We start from the raw sequence: 22,849 nt of genomic DNA on the forward strand, positions 1-22,849 counted from the left end.
CAGCGAACACTCAGTAACGCCTACACATGTGGACTCACTGTTGTGCCCCTGGAACGAACACAATATTCTGTGGCGACTATACTTTAAAAAAGAGTTGACAAAAATCCAAAGTGGACAAGTCTTCCCCTTCAGTACTTCAAATACCAATGTTCACGTGTTGTTTGAATCCTTAAATACTTAAAGCCCTGTGGGTATATGAAAGTCCAAAGAAACTGCTTTTAGGAAAGAAACAGCGGCATGAAATCTCCTATTTTGGACATGCCATTCATCTTATGGTAAAATAAATCTAACTGTAAAATTCTGAGATGGCATTTCATAATTTCAGTGTTTCACATCTTACTTTGTAAAAGACTCCCAAGTTGGGACAGCTGGGTGGCTCAGTCGGTTAAGTGCCTGGCTCTTGATTTTGGCTCAGGTCATGATCTCACGGTCATGAGATCAAGCCCCAGGTCGGGCTCTGCGCTGACAGTGGCAGGACCTGCTTGGGATTCTCTCTCTGCCCCTCCCCTGCTTGTGCACAAGTGTTCTCTCTCCCTCTCTCTCTGCCCCTCCCCTGCTTGTGCACAAGTGTTCTCTCTCTCTCCCCCAGAGTAAGTCAATAAACGCTAAAAAGAAAAGAAAAGACTCAAGCTGCTCAAGTTAGTTTAAAAAAAGAATGAACTGTTCACAGAGTTCCACACTGACAGGCAGGTGCACTTCCCACCTGGCTCTCTTTTGTTCTCAGACTCTGGGCAGCTAATCATTCATCCAGGAGCTGCGTGCACATCCACGTATCAGGCTGAGAATCTTTCTCCATCTACTAGGACAGTGTTTACCAGTGACCGCGAAGCACTGCTGATCTCTAGCATCTTCTAGGTTAGAAGGGCAGGGAGGTTACACGCCGTCCTTACCCCTTCACTGGTTTTCTGCAAGTCTGAAGTTGTGTTTCTTGTGTCGTTGCCGGCGTCTCCGCCCTCGGAGCTGCTTTTGTTCTCCTCTTCTTTGCAGTCCTTGTCATCTTCATCTCCTGGAGACTTCCGGGACTGTTTAGAGGATTTCTAAACGTTCGGACAAGTTAGAAGTTAGAGTCAAAGGGACAAATCCTGACGCACAAGGGCAAGTAAGAGCTGCCGAAGCGGCTGACCCACGGCCAGTCTCTGTGGCCCCGCCACCGGATATGCGAGTGCAACCAGGCGGCGTGCCAAGGCTGGGCGAGGTGGCCCGGGCGAATCGTTTCGCCTCGCTGGGCCTCAGGGTGACAAGCTACATGGCCTGTCAGTCCTTTCCCGGCGGTGCCATGTGAATAAAAGCGGCACAAAAAGGGTCGTGCACCCAGGACACTATTCGTGAATAAACAGTAGCTGCATGGACACCACCTTAGGAGGCTAAGCGTGAGAAGGCACCATAAGGCCGTCCTGTCCTTCCTCGTCGTTTTACAGTAGAAACTCAGGTCCACAGAGTGAGGCGGACTATCTCACATGATATAGGAGTATTCATGCTAAGAAATCTGCTGAAGCTGTTTGGTTGACAGGATCCACGTAATATAAACTACTTTACTCTTTTAAATTGCAGACAGTTATTTAAGAACCCAAGGGAACTAGCCCCCCCCCCCCCCCCGCTTTTTTATCACCATGCATTTGAAATCAAGATGAGCTTAAGGAAAACGAAAATACAATTACAGTTTATAGCCAAAGCTGCTTTGCAGAACAGCATTAAAAGGATCAAAAGCTGGCCCCACTGTGCATCTTTAAGAAAGTAAAATGTAGCATTTCACTAACATGTCCTTTTTGAGGACTTGTGAGAGTCTTTAAGCACCTGGCAAATAAGAGCTGAGGCAAAACCGGTTCGGCCAAGTCACCTTTGGTCTTCCAGAAATGAATTAGCAAATTGGAGATTCCTTAGACAATCAATATTTTGAATACAACTCCCAAAGAGAAAGTATCTCCTAGCTCTGTGATAGAGCATATAATTACATTGCTCCTGTTTTACTTAACTGAAACTACCAACCAAGCCCGAAATGTCAGCTTAAGATGAGGTCATCTTTACTTTTCACACGAAGGAAAAGCAGAGATTTAATAATCCAAATGTGGAGTGTCTACCGTTAAAGCTAAGATCAAGTAGGACAACATAAAAAGCAGAATATTTTTTGTTTTCCTAGTAAATACAGTATAACTATCGAAATAGAGTGATTGCTTTATGTAGTAATTCTCAAATAATAACCTCTGACCTACAGTTCTTAGAGGTAATCATTCACAACTCCCTAAAATTTCTAATGCTTACAAAGGATACTTATGAGTAACCCCACGAGTGAATTTATACGCCTTATAACTTGGCATTACACAGACCAGAATCAGGCCTTTCCTCAAGTTTTGCTGTCGAGCCACAGTCAGCATTCTAAGAAACCTGGCCCCCAGGCTGTATTTGGGAACCCTGAAAAGCTCTTACTGCGCTACAAATTCAGATCAGGGCAATTCCTGTAATTGTGGGGAGGGACCCTTTATCTGTTTCATCACTGTGCTCCTGAATTGGTTGTGTCCAACTGTTGCCACCTTTGGTTTTTTAACTTAAGATTACTAGTAGTTTAGCACCATCATCAGTTTACTCTGCTGTGAGGCTCTCTGATTTGCCCTACTTTATGCAGTAATGTGCATGCAAAATATTTTGACCTATAATTTTCCAGGATCTGTGATGGCTCATATATGAATCATCCATATACTTACTGCCAAAGAGATACACATAAATCTTCAATTATGTTCAAATCTGCTTTTCACTGTGAACCACTGCTTTTCAGTGGCAAAGGAAGATTATTCAACTCTAAGAAATAGGGGGGGTAGGAAAAGATCACCATATTCGGAAAAAAGGAAACATTTGGGAAGTCAAGGACAACAAGCAGGTTACGTCGGGTAAGCGCTTCTCTAAATGTGGTTCCCAGATCAGAGCCATCAGCCTTACCTAAAACTTTAATTCTCAGACCCCACACCCAAGACCTACTGAAACAGAAATTCAGGGGGTGAGGCTGGGCAGTGTGTGCTTTAACAAGCCCTCCACATGGTTCTGACGCAGGTGGAAGTTTGAGAACCACTGTGCTAGGTTCTCAGTTAATACTGAAAATGAAAAACCATTTATGTTCTTCCAAAGTCTTTGTGTTTGTGCATAATTCTTTTGACAATAAATAAAACAGTAAAAAGTGGAAAAGAAAGTCACGGTTCTTAAGTGCTTGTGAAAGTTGTGATCTGGAAGGAAAAGCAAAAAAAGATGATCCCTTAATTGAACACAGAGAAACCTCAGTAAGTAAAGTATGTCTTTACCCCTTCACTGCTTTAAATCACCTACCCGCACTAGGTATGAGCCCCATTACTTCTGGGCACCACAACAAGCAATAAAATAATGACACTCAAAAGCCCCAAATCCACACTATTAAACGCTGCTACTACGTCAGGTAGCTTAGATAACGGAGGGTGGTACAATACGCTGCACAGCTCAGCAGGCAATCATAAATTAAAAAAAATCAATTCGATTGGGTGTTTAAGTGAAATTCAAAATGCTAAAAAAAAACTCAGCTTAAAAATGCAATGGAAGGTACAGCCTGACAAGGAAAATTCTAATTATTTTTTTGTGATTTGCAAACCGTATCCCCATCCAAGGCAAATACCATGTGTTTCATTAGGTGCAAAGTAATATGTATTCATACATTTTTACCTATATGCCTGTGGGGTAGACTTTACAGATTGTAAAAGAAAATGCTGATCATCGAATAAAGTCTTGGGACTTGGTTCTTAAGGAGTTTCCCAAGTCTGGTGTCCAGCTACTAAATACCAGATCTAAATGGAAGTAATTTATTCAATCATGTGACAGACCAGTTATAGTGAAACTTGTACCAATCTCCGGTTTTCAAAGATCTATCTATCTTACTTCCAGTTTCTAAAGGTGAACAGTTTTTACAATGCCATAGTTTGTTCAACTGTATGTCTGGATTACTGTGAAAAACCTAGACTTTCAATTTGTAAATCTAGGATCACGTCACTCCTATTACCGTCACACTGGGAATAAATCCAAATTCCTTAAGGTGGCGCACAAGTCTCCATGACTGAGCCTTTGCCTGCCTCTCCCTCTGGGTCGTGACCCCCAACCACGCTGGTCTTCTTCCAATTCAGGCCAGGCCAGACTCTTCCTGCGTCACATCTGGGCTGCTCTGTCACACACGCCCCCTTCCCCCACCCCCAGCTCTTTCTTCGGGCCTCAGTATGAACTCTGCCTCTTCTCTTCAGAAAGGCCTCGCCCTCTATCTAAAGAACGTTCTCCTACCACTTGTTTCCTTCAGAGTCCTCTCTTCATTTATACGTATTATGTGTACATTCCTTAGAGCAGAAAGACAGACTAAGGGTGTATCTTTATATTTACCTAGACTTGTCCTCAATCGTACTGGGTCTCCTATATTCCTAAAGTCTTCAGAGCTCATTTGGAGGTGACCGTAGGAGGCACACCTGCTCTTGTCCCCTTGGCTGAAGAACAGACCTTCTCCAACTGAGCGGCAGTATTTTCAGTGCCACGTCGGCCTTGAAGGGTCCACAGCCAGCTGCCCTCACATGTAAGGTCACCTGTCCTATCCCCTTGGCTGTATCACTGTCCCTAGAGGCAGAGGCTCCACAGAGCTAGTATATTTCTATGTGCCCAATGGAGGAATTAAAGGTCATCTAATGAATGTGCATATAACATTAATAACAATGGAAACGGTTCTCAGGCACCTTCGAAGTGTAGGACTTTTTCCGTTTAGAGCCTGCTTTTTCATTCTTTCTTTTGCCTTTTCCATCCTCTTCCACTCTATCCCCTTCCTCCTCACTGCTCGCATCTGCAGTATTTCCACCTTCTCCCTCCGTTTCCGAGGAGCTCTGTTGCTGAATTGCCTACGAAATAACAAGATATTGGCTAATTACATTTTTGAAAAATTGTCACGGACACTGTGAAAAAAACATTCTATTTTAATCTAAAAGGGTTCAGCTTACTCTTAAGATTGCAAAATAAAGGACTGTCAACCTCAATCTTCCAGTGACCACTTGACTTGAACCCCCTTGAGTAACAGAATTACATTTAATCCAAAATATTACCGGAGCTAAATTCTGATTTCAAATAGATGGGAGAGTAACTACTAGTATAAGAGGACATATAACAAAGACCCCAAAGAGAGTTAAAACCAAAGAAATGAGATCTAACAACGAAGCAAACCATTACCTGGTATCCAGTGAACTTCACTCCTGGGTTATTCTCTATTTCCCACAATCCTTCATTAAATCCTTTCCGTTTGTTTGACTTTCCAAACTTGTCTTTGTATTCCTTATATGGAAAAAGGTCTTTGGGACCTAAAAATGCACTGCAGAGATATTTTAGAAATAGGACACATTTGACCTTCAAAGGTACAATATTTTTAATATCAATATCAACAAAGGTGTCAGAGCCTATTTTAGTAAACAAGTTAAAAGTATAATAAACCCTCTGAGTTAGGCACGTAGCACAAAATGTTTTACACATACACTTCAAAGCAGAAAAAATAGATAGCTGGCTACATAAACCAGCAACTCTAGACTGTGCTTTGATCTTACTTTAAAAAAATTTTTTTTTACATTTATTTATTTTTGAGAGACAGAGAGAGAGCACAAGTGGGGGAGGGGGAGAGAGAAGGAGACACAGAATCAGAATCAGGTTCCGGGCTCTGAACTGTCAGCACAGGGCCTGACGTGGGGCTCAAACTCACAAGCCGTGATAATATGACCTGAGCTGAAGCCGGAAGCTCAACCCACTGGGCCCCCAGATGCCCCTGATCTTACTTTTAAATTACCAAATTATTTTTGTTTTAAAACTGGCTTTTAGTTACAAAGATAGTTTTAAACCTTTAAAGTTTATTTATTTTTGAGAGACAGAGCATGAGCAGGGGAGGTACAGAGAGAGGGAGACACAGAATCCGAAACAGGCTCCGGGCTCCGAGCTGTCAGCACAGAGCCCGACGCGGGGCTCAAACTCACAAACCGTGAGATCACCACCTGAGCCCAAGTCCGAAGCTTAACTGACTGAGCCACCCAGGCGCCCCACAAAGGTAGTTTTAAAGATGTCCCCTTTGACCACTTAAATCATCATCTTAAACTAAGCCTTATTTATGCTAATCTATATACCACATTAGCAAATTATTCACTGTTCTTTCTGTAAATTAAAAAATCACATTGGTGTTTAACGAGGCACTAAACAAGAAAAAAATCAGAAGTACAAATAGATACAATGTTACACAATTTCAACCCTACCTTAGACGAATCACAGCCATAAAAAGAAAGTCAGTTAGAATAAATCCCGCGGTTGGCTAACAGATCGGAGCGTTCACGCTAGCGTCTGCGGCATGACCACCCGTGACATCAACCTGGCGAATGAGACAGCGGAGGCCCGCATCCCGGCTGACACCCAAGAATCTTCCATTCCAAACTAAGGCTCACGTGTCCAGCCGTGAGACAGACCTGAGCGGACGCCTCGAACCAGTCAGGCACCACCGCGGTGTTGCGGCTTCCGGGGGAAACAGACGAACGCCCCTAGGTCAGGGAGCGCGCGGTCTAGGAGCGCAAGCGGGGGTTCGGACAAAATCGGAAGGAAAAACCATGGTACCGCGTGCTGAAAGAAACCAAGCAGGGAAGGGGGTGGCGAGTCCGGGGGTGGACTTTACAACCCCGGACACTGAGGTCACGGGTGGCCTCGCGGACAAGGCAGCGATCGACGTGAGGACACAGATAAGGTGGGCCTCGAAGGCCGCTATGGAGGCTCAGGGTCAGACGAGAAACCACGAAAGGTTTGAGAAGAGAAGTGACAGCTTGTGTTCTAACAGGATCCCTTTGGCCACCGTGCTGAGAACAGACCGAAGGAGAGGGCACTGGGGCAGAAGCAGGGAGACAGATCAGGCCACTGAGGTAATGCCGGTGACTTGGGCCAGGGTGTAAGCCGTGCGGTCGGTGGGAAGGCGCAGGATTCTGAATTCACTCTCAGGAAAGGGCTAACATGATTTGTTAAGGGGCTGGAGATGGCACGTGAGAGGGATGGAGAACTGAGGTTATCTCCAAGGTTGTAGACTGAGAAATGAGAAGAACAGATTTGGCGTTTACTGAAATGAAAGATTCTTTTTTATATAAAAAAATTTTTTTTATGTTTATTTTTGAGAGAGAGAGAGAGAGAGAGAGAGAGAGAGAGGGAGACAAGAGAGTGAGCAGGGGTGGGGCAGAGAGAGAGGGAGACACAGAATCTCCCAGCTGTCAGCAGAGCCCAACGAGGGGCTTGAACCCAAAGACCGCGAGATCATGACCTGAGCCGAAGTCGGATGCTCAACCGACTAAGCCGCCCAGGTACCCCTGGAATGAAAGATTTTTGAGAGAACAAGATTTGAGGGTGAAAAGCTGAGATTTCGATGTTAAGTTTGAAACCCGGTCTGACATCCAAGTGAGGAGGTCAAGTAGGGAGCAGGAGAGGCGATTCTGGCACTCAGGGGAAAGGTCTGAGCTGGAGGTATATATTTGGAAATTATCTGCAGAGATGTTGGAAACTTTGAGACTATTATTTAATAGGTTACTGTTGAGTGTTATAAATTCCACTTTCTGACTAGGGCTTCGTACTAATTCCTCACTGCCTAGCTGATCGAAATTTTCAAGTTGATGAAAACACCCAAGGAAGCTTTCTGCCCCCGACCACCAAAACTTCCTTGACCTTTGACAGCTTGGTCAACATGACTCTATCTCACTGAATCCAGACATAATTTTGCAGGTTACTGGACATTTTAATCAAAGGATGTGTGTCTTGCTTGACAAACTGAACATGAGAAAGAAATGGACTTTGTCGATATTCCTTTTAGAGAAATGTGTCCTGCATTGTTAGACCGTGGCTTTTGACTTTTCTCCGGCCTCTGACGCCACGTATAGGAGCTAACTGCGGGCTAAGCTGCCCGAGGTTCGCATCAGCTACTGATGCTCGCCAGGGCCTGCCTGTATTTCTGTGCTGCCACGGGAGGCAGGGTTAATATGCAACTGGCCACGCCAGCTGTTGCCAGAAAGAAGAACGCCGAATGAACTGTTCTGAAACAACTACTTATTTGTTGATACACAATGTTTTTTCCTAGAATATAGACAGATAATTCCACAAATCAAATCTCCTCCCCATTGGTTAATTTTCCTGCATGTTTTACAAACCTTAAAGGGTAGGCCAGAAAACAAAATTGTCCAAAGTTCCATGCTCTAAGGATGTTATTTTTTTTTTCTCCTGGCCAAGGCTGTCTTGAAAATTGTCCAGACGAAAACTACTGGGGTTAAGTTATATGGAACAGAAGAATTTGGGGGTCCAATTACCTAACTGTCTGGGCGTTAGAATAAATTCCAGGCCATGTTCTGAGGAAAATTCTAGTCTGCTCAGGGGTGCTTGGCTGGCCTGCACACAGCTTTCTTGTGAAGTTCCTCACCTTTATTTCATTTAGTGAATTTTATTCATCCAACAGCTATTATTTTAAGCACTTCCCACTGGCCAGGCGCTGTGCTAAGCACCGTGTCTACAGGAGCGAGCAACACCCACGTGTACTCTGCCTCCACAGACGGGCTGAACATTAGGTACTTGCCAGGGCGTATAATCTCAGGTTCAGGGACACCCGATCCCTAATAAATGCTCTGCTGAAACAAAGTCCTGGCAGGTTTTTTTGAAGTTAGTTTTCCTCTAAATGTTTCGAAACCTACCTCTGTATAATCTAACCAGTAAAAAACGAACATAGGGACTATATTATATGGCTCCTTGGTAGAACTACTTTTACTGAACAGAGCCTCGGAAGGATGCCGTTGACTTAGATTAGTAATGCGTTAAGAATCGGTTCCGGGAAACCCTTCACACTGTTCACTAGGATGACTGTTACCCTCACCAGCTGCACACCAGGTGGTAAGCTCTTTATTTATAGTGCTTTAAAGAATGCCCAGAAAATGTTTACTAAGAGAAGTGACCACACAATGTTAGTAAATGGCTGATTTGTCCTATATAACGAAGAGGGATAATCTTGTTTCTTAAATCCTGCCAGGTCCCAGAAATACGATCAAATCATTTGGAAACAGGTCTCAGAGAAAAAGCAAAGTAATGGTATAGATGCAAAATGGAGAAAGGAATGAGGCGAATGTAAAAATACGTAGCACGAAGCCCTCTGCGCTTATTATAGATAAAACATTTACTTCTAAGCTTTCTAGCAACCTCTCTAAGGAGGAAATCATGGCAAGCTGAATATTGCACAGTGACTACTAGATAAAAACAAAAAAAGGATAAAACTAACTTCTTGAAAGAAACGCAACTATTTCTCACACGAAGACAAGAAATAAATACGTCTTAAGGGCCCCCTCTCCCCTGGCTAGCTCTCTTTCGAGGCGAGCATAAACAAGGTACCAGAGTGGCAGAAGCAGCAAGCTAAGAAAAAGTTCCCGCCTGGCCCTACTGCATTCAAATGAACACAAGCACAAGGGATGACCCTGAATTTGGAGATTTGTAAGATTTCATGACAGGTATTCTTATCTAGAAAACATTTTTAAGTTTTATTTATTTATTTTGACAGAGACAGAGCAAGCAGGGGAGGGGCAGAGAGAGGCAGAGAGAGAGAGAGAGAGAGAGAGACAGAGACAGAGACAGAGAGAGAGAGAGAGACAGAGAGATCCCAAGCAGGCTCTACACTGGCAGCGCAGAGCTAGACAGGGGGCTCGAACCCATGAACTGTGAGATCATGACCTGAGCCGAAACCAAGAGTCGGATGCTCAACCAACCGAGCCACCCGGGTGCCCCTCATGACAGTTTTTAGCTTCCTCCACACATACAATCCCTATTCCATTTGTGTCCTTGTGTGACGGACCACACACGTTTTTAGTGTGTCGAGACTGACCATCATCTCCTGGTATCTAGTAACCAGCTTCCTTCTTTCAATGATGAATTATTCCTTCCAATTTTCTTCCCTATTACAGTTGCCTAAGCTAGATACTATGCTTCCCATTTCCCGATGGCAACACGTGGTCACAGGACCAGGTTTTTGCCACAGCTGTGCGTGCAAGTGTAAGTGACATATGCAACTTCCTTGTCACTTCCTTACACACAAGTGTCCTGTTCTTCATGTTTTCTAACCACCCTCCACTCCCCTCTACCTGGAAGATGTACAGGTGCTGCTGAGCCAGTTTTCATTTGTTTTTAAGTAGCAGACAAAGCAACACCCCAGGCGATGGCAGGACAAAGTGACAGAAGGAACCTGGGTCCCCAGAGCAGAGCAGTCTACACACCCTGAGCTACCTGCCTACCTCTGGATTGTTTCAAAGCAAAGAAAGAAATTTCTGCTATCTAAGACGCTGTATTTTCAGCTCCCTTTATCCAGCAGTTTAGTCTGTACTCTAACCAACACAATTTAAAAACCTTATTAAGTTGGTATGTTTGCTTCAGGGTTCAACAAATTGAAAGGGCCTGAGAGAACCTAAGTTTGTTGTATGAAATATGAATGAAGGAAGTCTCTCCAGAAGGGAAATATACAAGAGCAACAAAAGAAATTACTGGGAGTGGGAAGGAGACCACCCAAGGACTCACAGGTGTCCTAAAGGAGATTCTGGGTAATGTCCGACATTTACACAGAAGTAACATTCGTAAGTAAAATGAATGAAAAATCTTCACATTAAGAAAAATACATTATTAAGCTTGCCGATTTTATATAATTGTGCTCATTTTAATAAGACCAGGTATAAACAACGTAGTCTCGTAGAGCCAAATTAGAGGTGCTGAAATTTCAGGTTGTTTTGTTGACTTACGTTTCATGGGTGCCAAAAAAGAAGATAGGATATTTGTTTGCTGGAGGCTTCACAGCTCCCTCTGGGAGTTCATCAATCTGTTAAAGATAAATTTAGTTTTTAAATATTCAGTTAAATCATGTAAAATAGCATAAACAAAATATTGTTCTGATAATTTTCTTGCTAATTTCAAAATAAAATTATTCTAATCAAAATCCCAATAATTTTTCTTCTTTTGAACCTTATAAGTGATTCTAAAGTTCGTATTTGGCCCACCACACGGACAGTAACACTGTAAATTGATTATAACCATTATGGTAATACATCGCCAGGAGCCAAAACTACTCATTTCTTCTGACTCAATAGCATTACTTCTGGGAATCTGTCCTAGCAAAATAGTTAAAAAGAATAACAACAACAACAAACAAAAAGATGGCACTTTTTGGAGAGGACGGTGAATTTACACACACGCACACACTACACCTAGAAACATACATGCTGTAAGGCAGAGAATTATTATGGAAAATTAACTCAGTGAAATATTATACAGTCATTAACAATTACCATCTCTTTCCTGGACTATTCCAAGTCTCTCTCCACTCGTTTAAGCTGGAATTACATTTAAAATGCACATCTGATTATCTCACATCCCTGCTTCAAATCCTTCTATGGTTTCGCATTGCTTAAAGCATCCTTAACTGTGCACATGAAACCTTTGGAACTTTAAAAAACTGATACTTAGGGTGCCTGGGTGGCTGAGTTGGTTAAGTGTCTGACTTTGGCTCAGGTCATGATCTCACAGTTCGTGGGTCCGAGCCCCATGTCGAGCTCTGTGCTGACAGCTTAGGGTCTGGAGCCTGCTTCAGATTCTGTGTCTCCCACTCTCTCTGCCCTCCCCCACCCGCACTCTGTCTGTCTCTCTCTCTCAAAAATAAACAAACATAAAAAAAGAATAATGTTACTTTAGTCCCCCCCCCCCCAGACTTACTGATTCTTATGTACGGTTGAGAACCTCTAATAAGATAAAGTCCAAATTCTTTAGGCTATTATATAGTTACATATTCATAATTCCTTACAATGTTTCAAGAAACAGAAATTTGCAAATCTCCATCTGTAGCCCCAACCTTTCCTTTGAATTCCCATAATTCTGACAGGATTATGTTGAACTGCAGGCATGAAATTACCAATGTCTACAAACCATTTCTATTTCCAGGTCCTACAAGCAGCTCAAACTAAAGAAAAGGCTACAAAGAGGAGAGGCACACTGGAGTTCAGAGAGCAAGAGACCAGGCCTGATACCCCATGTCTGGAAGAGATCTGAGGGCCTCCTTCACTCACATGTGGCAGCAGCCTGGGGGTCACCCCACAAGTTCATCGCTGAACTGAACGAACCATGTGTCAGAGCAGACACTCTGTGTACTGGGGAAAGATGAACTTTGAGTCTAGAACTTGTAAAGTCCTGCTTCTGATTTTAAACTGTGCCATCGAAGGCATCATTTCCTCTCCTGGGGCCTTGACTTTCACATCTGTAAAATGGGATGGTTGTACTTGGTGACCTCTAGGTCTCCTTCAATCTTGAAATCCCATGGCTTGTCTAAAACTGAACTAATTTCCCTTGAATCTAGTTTTGTTTTCTAACTTAATTATTGGTATTGTCTGTTACCAGGAAAGAAACCTAGATAATCTTTTTATTATTTCCTCAAGCCCCATATTCAGTTTTTTACCAAATACTCCCAATTCAGCTCCAGGAATGTCTCTCAAATTGATCACTATTCCCATTAGTAAGTGTTGTTCCCTAAACAAGTTCTCATGATCTTTTAATAAGGCCATTACAGGTCTTTCAAAGTACTTCCTTGTCTCCAGGCTTTCCTGTTACATTCAATACTACCCTCCAAAGACAGTTTAAAATGAATAACTTCATTTGAATAAATTCACTAAACGTTCAATAATGTGTCTGCGTGCGTATATACGGTAAAAAACACGACATAAAATTTTCCATCTTAACCATTTTCAAATATACAGTTCAGTAGTGTTAACGATATTCACACCGTTGTGAAACAGATCGCCAGAAAATGAGTAACTGTACTTTAAGTGGACCAAGGATAGAACTTAAAATGGAAATGCATGGTGACCAGGTGACAAAACACTGTCACGTCATGTTGGTTTTTTTTTTCACACTTAGAAAAAAACTGCAAGTAAACAGTTTAAAAAGAAATCTTTTAAAACTTTCTGTCAATACAGCTTTTGGATGAACTTTTTCTTTGTTATAATGTTACATGAGTAACATCTATTGCAGAGGCTGCACAGCGACGGCCCTCAGGCCATCTCTGGCCTGAAGATATATTTTGTTTGGCTCCAACGGTGTTGTTTTTTGTTTTGTTTTTTTTTTCAACTGAATTAGTTACCAACACTTTAAAACAGGAAGATTCACATTAAAATCCAGAACAGCTTGTGTGAAAAAAAATATTACAGATAGGGATGAGCAAGCATTCCTACAAGGAAACCATTAGCCAAGACGTTCAACAGATGCCACCTTGAGACCAAGTATGTTACACTTCCGCCACACTCTAGAGAGTGTCAATGCCTGCTTTCCTCATTCATACCTTTTAGCCGGGCCCTCTGGAGTACTTGAATGTGGCCCCTGTAATAAATATTGTCAACGATATAGTAACTGGCCTGACAACCATGTTGGTTCCCCTATAAAGGTGTTAAGTAGGTTGACTTGTACTGAGAGTCTTGGTTTTTTTTTTTCTGCCCGTTTTTTTTTTGAGAGGGAGCGCAAGAGAGTGTGCACACAAGTGGGGAAAGGGGAGGGAGCTAGAACCTCCAGCAGGATCCACGCTGCCAGTCAGCCCAGAGTCCCACAGGGGGCTCGAGCTCATGACCCTGATATCATGACCTGAGCCAAAACCAAGATCGAACACAACCGACTGAGTCCCCCAGGTGCCCCGAGGGTCTTGTTTTTAACTTTTTTGAAAACTGTACTTTGGCATTTTTGGAATAACAAGTTGTTCAAGTAGATACACCTTCCTGAACCAATTAAAAAGTGCACCTCCCAGGCACTGTTTTTTGGCTCCTACTGTGAATACCAAGTGGCAACAGAATTTTACTTTCAGTTTCTGTTTGGTTTTGTTTTACTGTTTGTTTTCCTGACTTTGTATTTTTACTTTTGTTCCCAGTTCTCAGCTATGTTTGTTAGGATTCTGGTTTGCACACAGCCAATGTGTTATTCCCCATTACAGGACGAGGGTGACCTACCGTCTTTTGGGTGTGACGTGGCAAAGATTATCTGGTATGTTAGTCTTTTAGTCTGTAGAATGTCTTGCTTCCTTTGGACAGAAGAAGAGTCCTTTTGAGACCTAGATCAGTGAATGTGTGTATTTTATGTTACCTTTAACCTGTAGCTGAAGTTTCAGACCTGAAGCCATAAGCTCTCTGTGTTCGTACTTGACAGAGTGTTTACTCCTTCTGTGATTTTGAAACATTTTTCTACTTCTGGGAAGGGTCTTAAGAAATTGGTGTAATTTTCTTAAAAGATCTGTTTCTATTGGTTTACAGATAGTAATATGACTTATAAAAATATAAAGGTACATAAGAATCCTCAGGAATTAAAACAGTGAATGTACAATACTTTCAATATGGTAGCCTTTTTGTTAATGTTCTTTATTGATTTGTCTGCTTTGCTCATTGCAGAGACACTCAGGGGATGTCAGTTAGAAACCAAGCCTGTAATCCCTTGAAGTGTAAAATCCACAGCCCTATGGACTCGGGGCAGGAGGGAGGCAACCTCATATTTCCTAGAAAACGTGTCCTCAGAGTTTCATCCCTGCACCATCACCATCAGCCGTTCCATGGGACTCATCAGAAATACTAGTTCTGAGTCCAGAATTCTGACCAATTGACTTAGATACTTTGGGAGTTAAACCCAAGAGTCAATGTTTTAAGAAACCTCCAGCTGATTCTGAAATACATTATAAGACATTCCCCCTCTTGCTGTGGTTCCTGTGGATGGACTGCCTTCATTTCTTGTGCTTAACAGGAGTCTCATTATGTCTGCAGGATTTTTGCAATGTGATTGCAAAAATGTACCAATGCATGATTGCTTTCTTAATGCTTTAAAATGTACGAAATAGCAAAATTCCTACTTTTTATTAAAGGAATACCATATCGTATTAAATGTGGTGGCCTTCTAAGAAAAACAAATCCTCACAGAAACTGACAGGTCAGAGGCAGTTATACATTAACAAACCATGGGGCGCCTGGGTGGCTCAGTCAGTTAAGCATCCGACTTTGGCTCAGGTCGTGATCTCATGGCTTGTGAGTTTGAGCCCCACATCAGGCTCTGTGCTAACAGCCTTGAGTCTGGAGCCTGCTTCAGATTCTGTGTCTCCCTGTCTCTCTGCCCCTTCCCTGCTCACGTTCTGTCTCTCTCTCAAAAATAAACAGAAACATTAAAAACAAAACAAAAACAAACCAAATTTAGGGGTGCCTGGGTGGCTCAGTTGGTTAGGTGTCCAACTCTTGATTCTGGCTCAGGTCATGATCTCATGGCTGTGAGATCAGGCCCTGCATCAGGCTCCCTGCTGGGCACGGAGCCTGCTTAAGATTCTCTCTCCCTCTCCCCAGCTCTCTCTCTCAAAAAAAAAAAAAATCCAAATTTAAGCAATCAAAGTGAATCCTTGAACAAACCAGACTGGTTGATAATTCTGGTGTAAAAACAATTGTCTGAATTTAATCCTTATAGAATGTAATATAAGTATATGTTTTATTTTTTAAGTAAAATTTGGATTTGTTTCCTCATGAAGACACTAACTACATTGGGACTTCTTAAACAGGTCTACTGATAAGCTAATGTTGCTTCCATATAATGTTAATGGTTAAGGAAAATGTAAATATAAACGAATTATATTTCTGACAAACTTTTCTAAACCAACAGCTATTATATTCTGTGGTACATTAGATTAAACATAATTTCCAGTACTTAACTTTAAGATGCTGGGCTAGTATTAAATTGAATTAAAGGATAATCTTTGCATCCTTGAATAATTTCCACATAGAACAGAATACTGAAGCACTGGGAGCCGTGTGTGGTTTTGTGTCATATACAAATAGGGATTACAAGTAGGGATTAAGTCTGCTACTCTAAGATCTAAGACACAGGAAGGATATGTGCATTATGATTGTCCATGAGCTTTGATCGTTTTCTAAAACACTTGTATGGGACAGTAATTCCTCAAGTATCTGGCTCTCTGTAAAACAGATGTCACTCTGGGTAAATTATAATTAATATGGAGATTGAGACTCTACAGAGAACAACACTGGCACAGAAGTATAACCAGGCAGGTGAGGTAACAGGAGGTGTTTTCGTTTACTAATGGGAAAAGATTAATTTTGTACTTGAACTCAAGTATTTAGGTTGTTCCCACATGTGGGAGAAGATTAAGGACAAGGCCCAGATGAATGCTGAAAGTTATAGGTTTGTGGAAAGGGAAATTTACTTGCCTTGGACTGTGTAACTGCAGACGGTCTAAAAGTTTACCCAATGAAATATGAAAATGTTGCCAAAGCTGGATGTTTGGTTTTTATCAACTGAATTATAACTGACATACAATATCCTGTTAGTTTCATGTGTACATCACAACCATTCAACATTTTTATACATTATAAGATGGTCCCCACGGTGAGTGGTCATCATCTGTCATCATACGAAGTGACCATGACATTGGCGACTGTATTCCCTATGCTGCACTCTACATCCTGTGACGGTCACTAAGTTTGTGCCTCTCAATCCTCCTCACCTACTTTGCCTGTCCCATCTCCAACTCCTGCCCGTTCTCGTAGCTAACAGTTCCCTATATCTATGCGTCTGTTTGGTTCATTTTACAAGTTTCCGGTTTTGTGTTTTTTAGGTCCCACATACAAGTGAAATCATACAGTATTTGCCTTTCTCTGACTTACTTCACTTATAATAATACCCTCTAGATCCAGCCATGTTATCACAAATGGCAAGGTTTCATCCTTTTTTCTTAGGCGATATTCCACTGCATACAGATCCCACATCTTCTTTATCCATTCATCTATCGATGAACACTTGGGTTACTTCCATATGTTGGCTATTATAAATAATGCTGTAATATATAGGGGTGCATATATCTCTCCAAATTGGCATTTTCATTTTCTTTGGATAAATACCCAGAAGTGGAACTGCCTGTTTGCATAGTATTTCTATTTTTAATTTTTTGAGGAAACTCCTTACTGTTTTCCATAGAGACTGCACCAGTTTACATGCTCAGAATGGGGTGTGAGTGTTCCCCTTTTTCTACATTCTTGCCCACACTTGTTATTTTTTGTCTTTTTGGTACAGCTGGCTCAGTTTTGATTATTTATTCATAAGATTAAAAAGGGTGAGCTTACAAATCCATTAAGGTCAGATATTTATTAATACAATACCAGAATTTGGTTTTCTCTGTTAAAATAACAAATTGGTCTTGGAGTATCCTGTCTGTTCCTAACAAGATGTGGTAAAAAAGGTTATTCCCTAGCCTCAGAATAATCTGCCACACTTCATTAGAATAACTCCCAAGACTTTGTGCTGTCATATCCTTAAATTTGTTTTTGAACAAACAAAAGTTCCTTGCTGAATGAAGAGTTTTGGTCCTTAAAAAAAGCGGGCTACCATGTTCTATGTGATTTTGAGACATTATATTATTACTTGAAGCCATTATTCATTATTCTCAGATGTCTAAGTTCCTCTCCTAATCAAGTGGTCACATCTCTGAGAAGTCTCATGACGTTGCTGAGATTGAAGTGTTCACTGGGAAACAAATTCTTTTGGCTCCGACTGTGGTAGGAGATCAGAAGCTCAGTATTGCCAGTGCTCTGAATGATTCGAACAAGCCAACCACATCCTTCTGTGGGGGCCCCACGCTCTCAATGCTACAAAGCCCACCTCTCTCGGCCCCCTGGCTGTCCACTCTGTTCCTCAATGCAAACCCCAAGTGGCTCTGGGTGGCATGTGGTATCACCTCTTCCTCTGGGCCACGCGGGTGTGAGTTTATGTAACTCATAAGCGGGGGTCTATCTCATCTGTCCAGTGTTGAGTGTCGAGCCGTTCCCATAACCACTCCCTCTCAGCAACAGGGCGAATAGAGGATGAAAACACAGACAGGCACCAACATCAGGGGAATGTGATCGGAACACTGGGGGCCAGGGGTCCCACATGGTGGCAGCTTCATGGTTTCACTGCAGTCCACCTGGTGGTTGGGGATGAGGAGGAGTGGAGGGTGAGAAGCGCTGAGAGCCAGAGGGTAGGCACAGACACCCAAGCGCCCTCCTTCGGCAATGCCCTTGCTCTTAGAAATGCTCGTGGCCCATTCCCGTACTTTGTTCAAATCTCTGCTCAGATAGTACCTCATCAGAGAGCCTTCCCTTACAACCCAGTTAAAAATAGCACCTCTTCCCCTGTCCTCCTCTGTTCCCTTATTCTGCTTTATTTTTATTCTTAGCACTTTCCTGACACTGAGTATTTTGTTGGCCTCTTCACATTAGAATATAATGTCCGTCCTGGGGAAACCTGCGTCTTCACCACAGCAGCCCTACTGCCTAAAGCAGTGCCTGACACACGGCAGGTGCGTAACAGATATCCCTTGAGTTCCAAGGTTTCCTTACTGACTTAGGACCTGAAGAAGCCTACACTTGCTCATGGAGGAAATCAGTGACCTCAACTACGACACGGAAGACAAAGTACACCATGGAACGCTTTCGATAACAGATTACTAAGGAAAATTATTTCAAGGTTATGGTATAAAGGAGTCTCTACGCTTAAGAAAAAAAATGTGACAAGCAAACTTGTCTATTCGACTATACCAACAAGAACAATTTGGGGGGCTAGGAGCACCTGGGTGGCTCAGTTGGTTGAGCATCTGACTCTTAGTTTTGGCTCAGGTCATGATCTCTTGGTTTCGTGAGTTGGAACCCCGTGTCAGGCTCTGTTCTGTCAGCACAGAACCTGCCTGGCATTCTCTCTCTCTCTCCCTCTCTCTGCCTCTCCCCTGCTCATGCGTGCTCTCTCTCTCTCTCAAAATAATAAACTTAAAAAGAAATACAGAAACAGGGGCGCCTGGGTGACTTAGTTAAGCATCTGACTCAAAAAATTAAAAAAAAAAGATAATAAAAAAATTAAAAAAAGAAAGATTTGGGGGGCTAGCTGAAAAGTACAGGGAGAGAAAAAAAGACTATTTGGGGTATAAAAGTGTATAAAGTGTAGTTAAATTACACAGGAAAAAAAAAGCTTGCATGATGATGTTACAAAAATGGCTTTAGATAGAGAGGTCTACAAATGAGTCAACAAATTTACTGCAGGCTAAGAAAAGGGAAGCACATTATGAAACAAGGAAATGTGCACAAGATAAAGGGGAAAGAATTTTCTAAATGTGACTATATTTGGCTTAATAAATAGGTTACTCATCAACTTAATATTTGAAAATGACACTTTGTTAAAAGAACCACAAACACGACTATATGGACATAGCTTCCAAAATAACAATTTGAAAAATCTGTAGGGGCTCTTGGGTGGCTCGGTCTGTTGGGTGTCTGGCTTTTGGTTGCAGCTCCAGTCACGATCTCACAGTTCATGAGTTTGAGCCCCGCGTCATATCCCATGCTGACGGTGCAGAGCCTGCTAGGAATTCTTGCGCTCTCCACTCCTCCCCTTCTTGTCTCGCTCATTCTCTCTCAAAATAAATACACAGGGGCGCCTGGGTGGCTCAGTCGTTTAAACGTCCGACTTCAGCTCAGGTCATGATCTCGCGGTTCGTGAGTTCAAGTCCCGCGTCAGGCTCTGTGCTGATGGCTCAGAGCCTGGAGCCTGTTTCAGATTCTGTGTCTTCTCTCTCTGACCCTCCCCCGTTCATGCTCTGTCTCTCTCTGTCTCAAAAATAAATAAACGTTAAAAAAATTTTTTTTTAAATAAAAAAAAAATACACAAACTTAAAAAAAAAAAGAATGAAAAATCTCTAGGAAATCGGTCCCTAATATCTTTAAATACATAAAAATCATCACCTATTACTTGATAGAGCTATTTCATAAAGACATTATGTTTTCCACGTGATGAAACTTTCAGAAACCTTGACAGTTTTATCTTTAAAAGAATTATAAATAATTCTGAGAAGATACACTTAGAACGCAGTGTTTTTATCTGTGATGGGCTCTCTGTAGGGGACAGGCCAGATGACTTCTTGAGGGCCCTCGTTAGTGTTTTCTGTTATGGCTTCTGGAGAAGGAGCACGTGTGGGCAGTCATCCACCCTCTGCCCTCACGGGGCACCTTAGGGAGAGCCAGTCTCTGACAAGTGGAGAAGCTCAGGTTGAAGGGTAAAAAGCGAGGGATTTGGTTTGTGACTGTCATGGAAGATCTCCACTTAAACGTCCACGTCCTCTTTTTCCAATTTCAGAAATCATGTTTACAAAAAACTTTTTTTAATGTTTATATTTATTTTTGAGATAGAGAGAGAGCATGAGCAGGGGAGGGGCCGAGAGGGAGACACAGAATCTGAAGCGGGCTCCAGGCTCCGAGCTGTCAGCACAGAGCCCGACACGGGGCTCGAACTCCTCAACCGCGAGATCATGACCTGAGCCGAAGTGGGCCGCTCAACCGACTGAGCCACCCAGGCACCCCCAGAAATCATGTTTTAAATGGAAATGCCTAAAATTCTGGCATGTTCCCTCAACTCTCCTTTAGTCCCCATGGTCTTCTAAGCAACTGTCCACACAGCTTCAATTTTGAAGAGGTACAAAATACACTTGCTTTTAGGGTTTATTTTCACTTTTCACGAGAAGTTGATACATCATGTACCCATATAACTAACCTAATCAAGTATATAACATTTAAGTCATCTCAGAAAGTTCCTTCATCCTCCCTACCAGTTACTTCCCACCCACCACAGGCAACCACTATCCTGATTTACGTCCCCATAGATCAGCTCTGCTGGTTCCTGAATTCAAAATTAAAAAAAAAAAAAAAAAAAAAGGTAAGAAGTCTGGGTATTGGCTTCTATTGCTCAGTGTTTTTGAAATGAATTGAATTCATATTATAGAAGTAGTTCAGTCTTACATATGGCCAAGTAATATTCCACTGCACCCATTCTCCTACAGATGTACTGATGGACATTTGTTGTTGTTGTTTTTGTTTTTGGACATTTGTATTGTTTCCAGTTTTGGTTACCGTGAATAAAACTGCTATAAATATTCTTGCATTTTTTTTTTTTTTTGATCTATGGTTTTACTTCTCTTGGATAATCCCAGGAACAGGATTACAGGGTAATAGCACAGGTAAATGTTTAACCTTGTAAGAAACTGCCAGACTATTTTCCAAAGTGGTTATCATCATTATATATTCCCTCACACAACATAAGAGAGCTCAGATGTTCTACACCCTAGCCATCGTTGGTACAGCCAGCCTTTCTAGTAGGTATGAAGGGGTATCTATCGTGATTGTCTTTTAACATACGAAACTGTCACATCCTCTCTGCACGGACTCAAAAGACATGAAAGCATATGTCCACAGAAAGATCTATATAAAGATGCACACAGAGCTTTATTCATAGTAGCCCAAGTGTGAAAGCAGCCCCAGTGCTCATCAGCATGAGAGCGGCTGAGCAGGCTGTGTGTGGTGTATTCAAGGTTCACACAAGGGAATACTCTCCAACAACGGGAAGGAATGAAGTTCTAGTCAGACAACAGCATGGACTAATCTCAAAAACATGCTAAATGACAGAATCTCACATAAAAGAGTAATACTGGGATCCTGTATGATTCCATTTATATGAAGTTCTAGAAAAGGAAAAGCTAATTTACAGTGAAAAGATGTCTAAACAGTGGTAACTTCTGGGGGAAGGTGGGTGTGGTGAGTGAATGGGAAGACGCGAAGACGCAGGAGAAAATTTTCTGGGGTGATGGTAATATTTCATATATTGATGGGGGTTGTGTTACACAGATGTGTATGTTTGTCAGAACTCATCCTGTGAAACACAAGATTTATGCATTCACTGGATGCAAACTTTACCTCAAAAATGTAAATAAATTTTAAATTCTAGTTAAGTATACATATGCTGAAGTGCTTAGGATGAAATAACATATGCAAATTAATTTAAAATACATGAGAAATAAGATGGATGGATGGATGGATGGATGGAGAGGGACTGTTGGAAGGACAGAAGTGTGGTAAACAAACCCAGCAAAATGTTAACTGTAGGGTCCCAGAAGTGGGCATATGGGATTCACTTTACATTCCAACTTCTTCTGTATGTTTCAAAATTTTCATAATAACATTTTGGTAAAAATAGTAGGGGAAGCGAGGGAATATGAGGGTAATATAACAAGTTGGTTACATCCTTGTCTCTTAAGCTAGAAAGTCAGTGGACTGTGTCTAGTCAATAAGAGAAGAGGAGACAGGAGACTTGTATTCCGCTGTAAGTAAAAGTTTTTTGTTAAAACTATGTACGTACTTTAGCTAAAAACAATTCAGAAAGAATTTTTAAAACCACCAAACTGCCAATTACAGAGATTGTACCAGTCACACTCCCACCAATAATATGTGAGTTTCTATATCCCTGTAACTTCACTATTCATGGGTATTAGCAATATATATATATATTCTCTCAATTTGCTATGTGAAAAATGATGTTTTGTTTTAATTTGCACTTTTTTTTTTAACGTTTATTTATTTTTGGGACAGAGAGAGACACAGCATGAACGGGGGAGGGGCAGAGAGAGAGGGAGACACAGAATCGGAAGCAGGCTCCAGGCTCTGAGCCATCAGCCCAGAGCCCAACGCGGGGCTCGAACTTGCAGACCACGAGATCGTGACCTGAGCTGAAGTCGGACGCTTAACCGACTGAACCACCCAGGTGCCCCTGCACTTCTTAATTAGAGATGATGTTGGACATCTTTTCATACATACTGTATTTTCTACACACTGCTTTTTCACGCCCAGTACTCATTTTTCCACTGGGTTATGGGCTTTTGTTATCGATCTACAAAAGCTCATTTTGTCTATATCTCTCTATATGTCTC

At 41.9% G+C, this 22,849-nt stretch overlaps 1 protein-coding gene across 1 annotated transcript in view; it reads right to left on the minus strand.

The window, feature by feature from the left end:
• Nucleotides 1-22,849, minus strand: part of HDGFL3 (HDGF like 3) — a 73,105-nt gene that overhangs the window by 13,762 nt on the left and 36,494 nt on the right. The window contains exons 2-5 of the mRNA XM_049614335.1: nucleotides 10,800-10,876; nucleotides 5,209-5,347; nucleotides 4,725-4,883; nucleotides 891-1,037 (exon numbers count right to left, since the gene is read on the minus strand). Of these exons, the coding sequence (XP_049470292.1) occupies nucleotides 891-1,037; nucleotides 4,725-4,883; nucleotides 5,209-5,347; nucleotides 10,800-10,876 (522 nt within the window). The remainder of the gene's footprint in view (nucleotides 1-890; nucleotides 1,038-4,724; nucleotides 4,884-5,208; nucleotides 5,348-10,799; nucleotides 10,877-22,849) is intronic.

The sequence above is a fragment of the Panthera uncia genome, assembly GCF_023721935.1.
Source record: "Panthera uncia isolate 11264 chromosome B3 unlocalized genomic scaffold, Puncia_PCG_1.0 HiC_scaffold_2, whole genome shotgun sequence".
Classification (NCBI taxonomy): domain Eukaryota; kingdom Metazoa; phylum Chordata; class Mammalia; order Carnivora; family Felidae; genus Panthera; species Panthera uncia.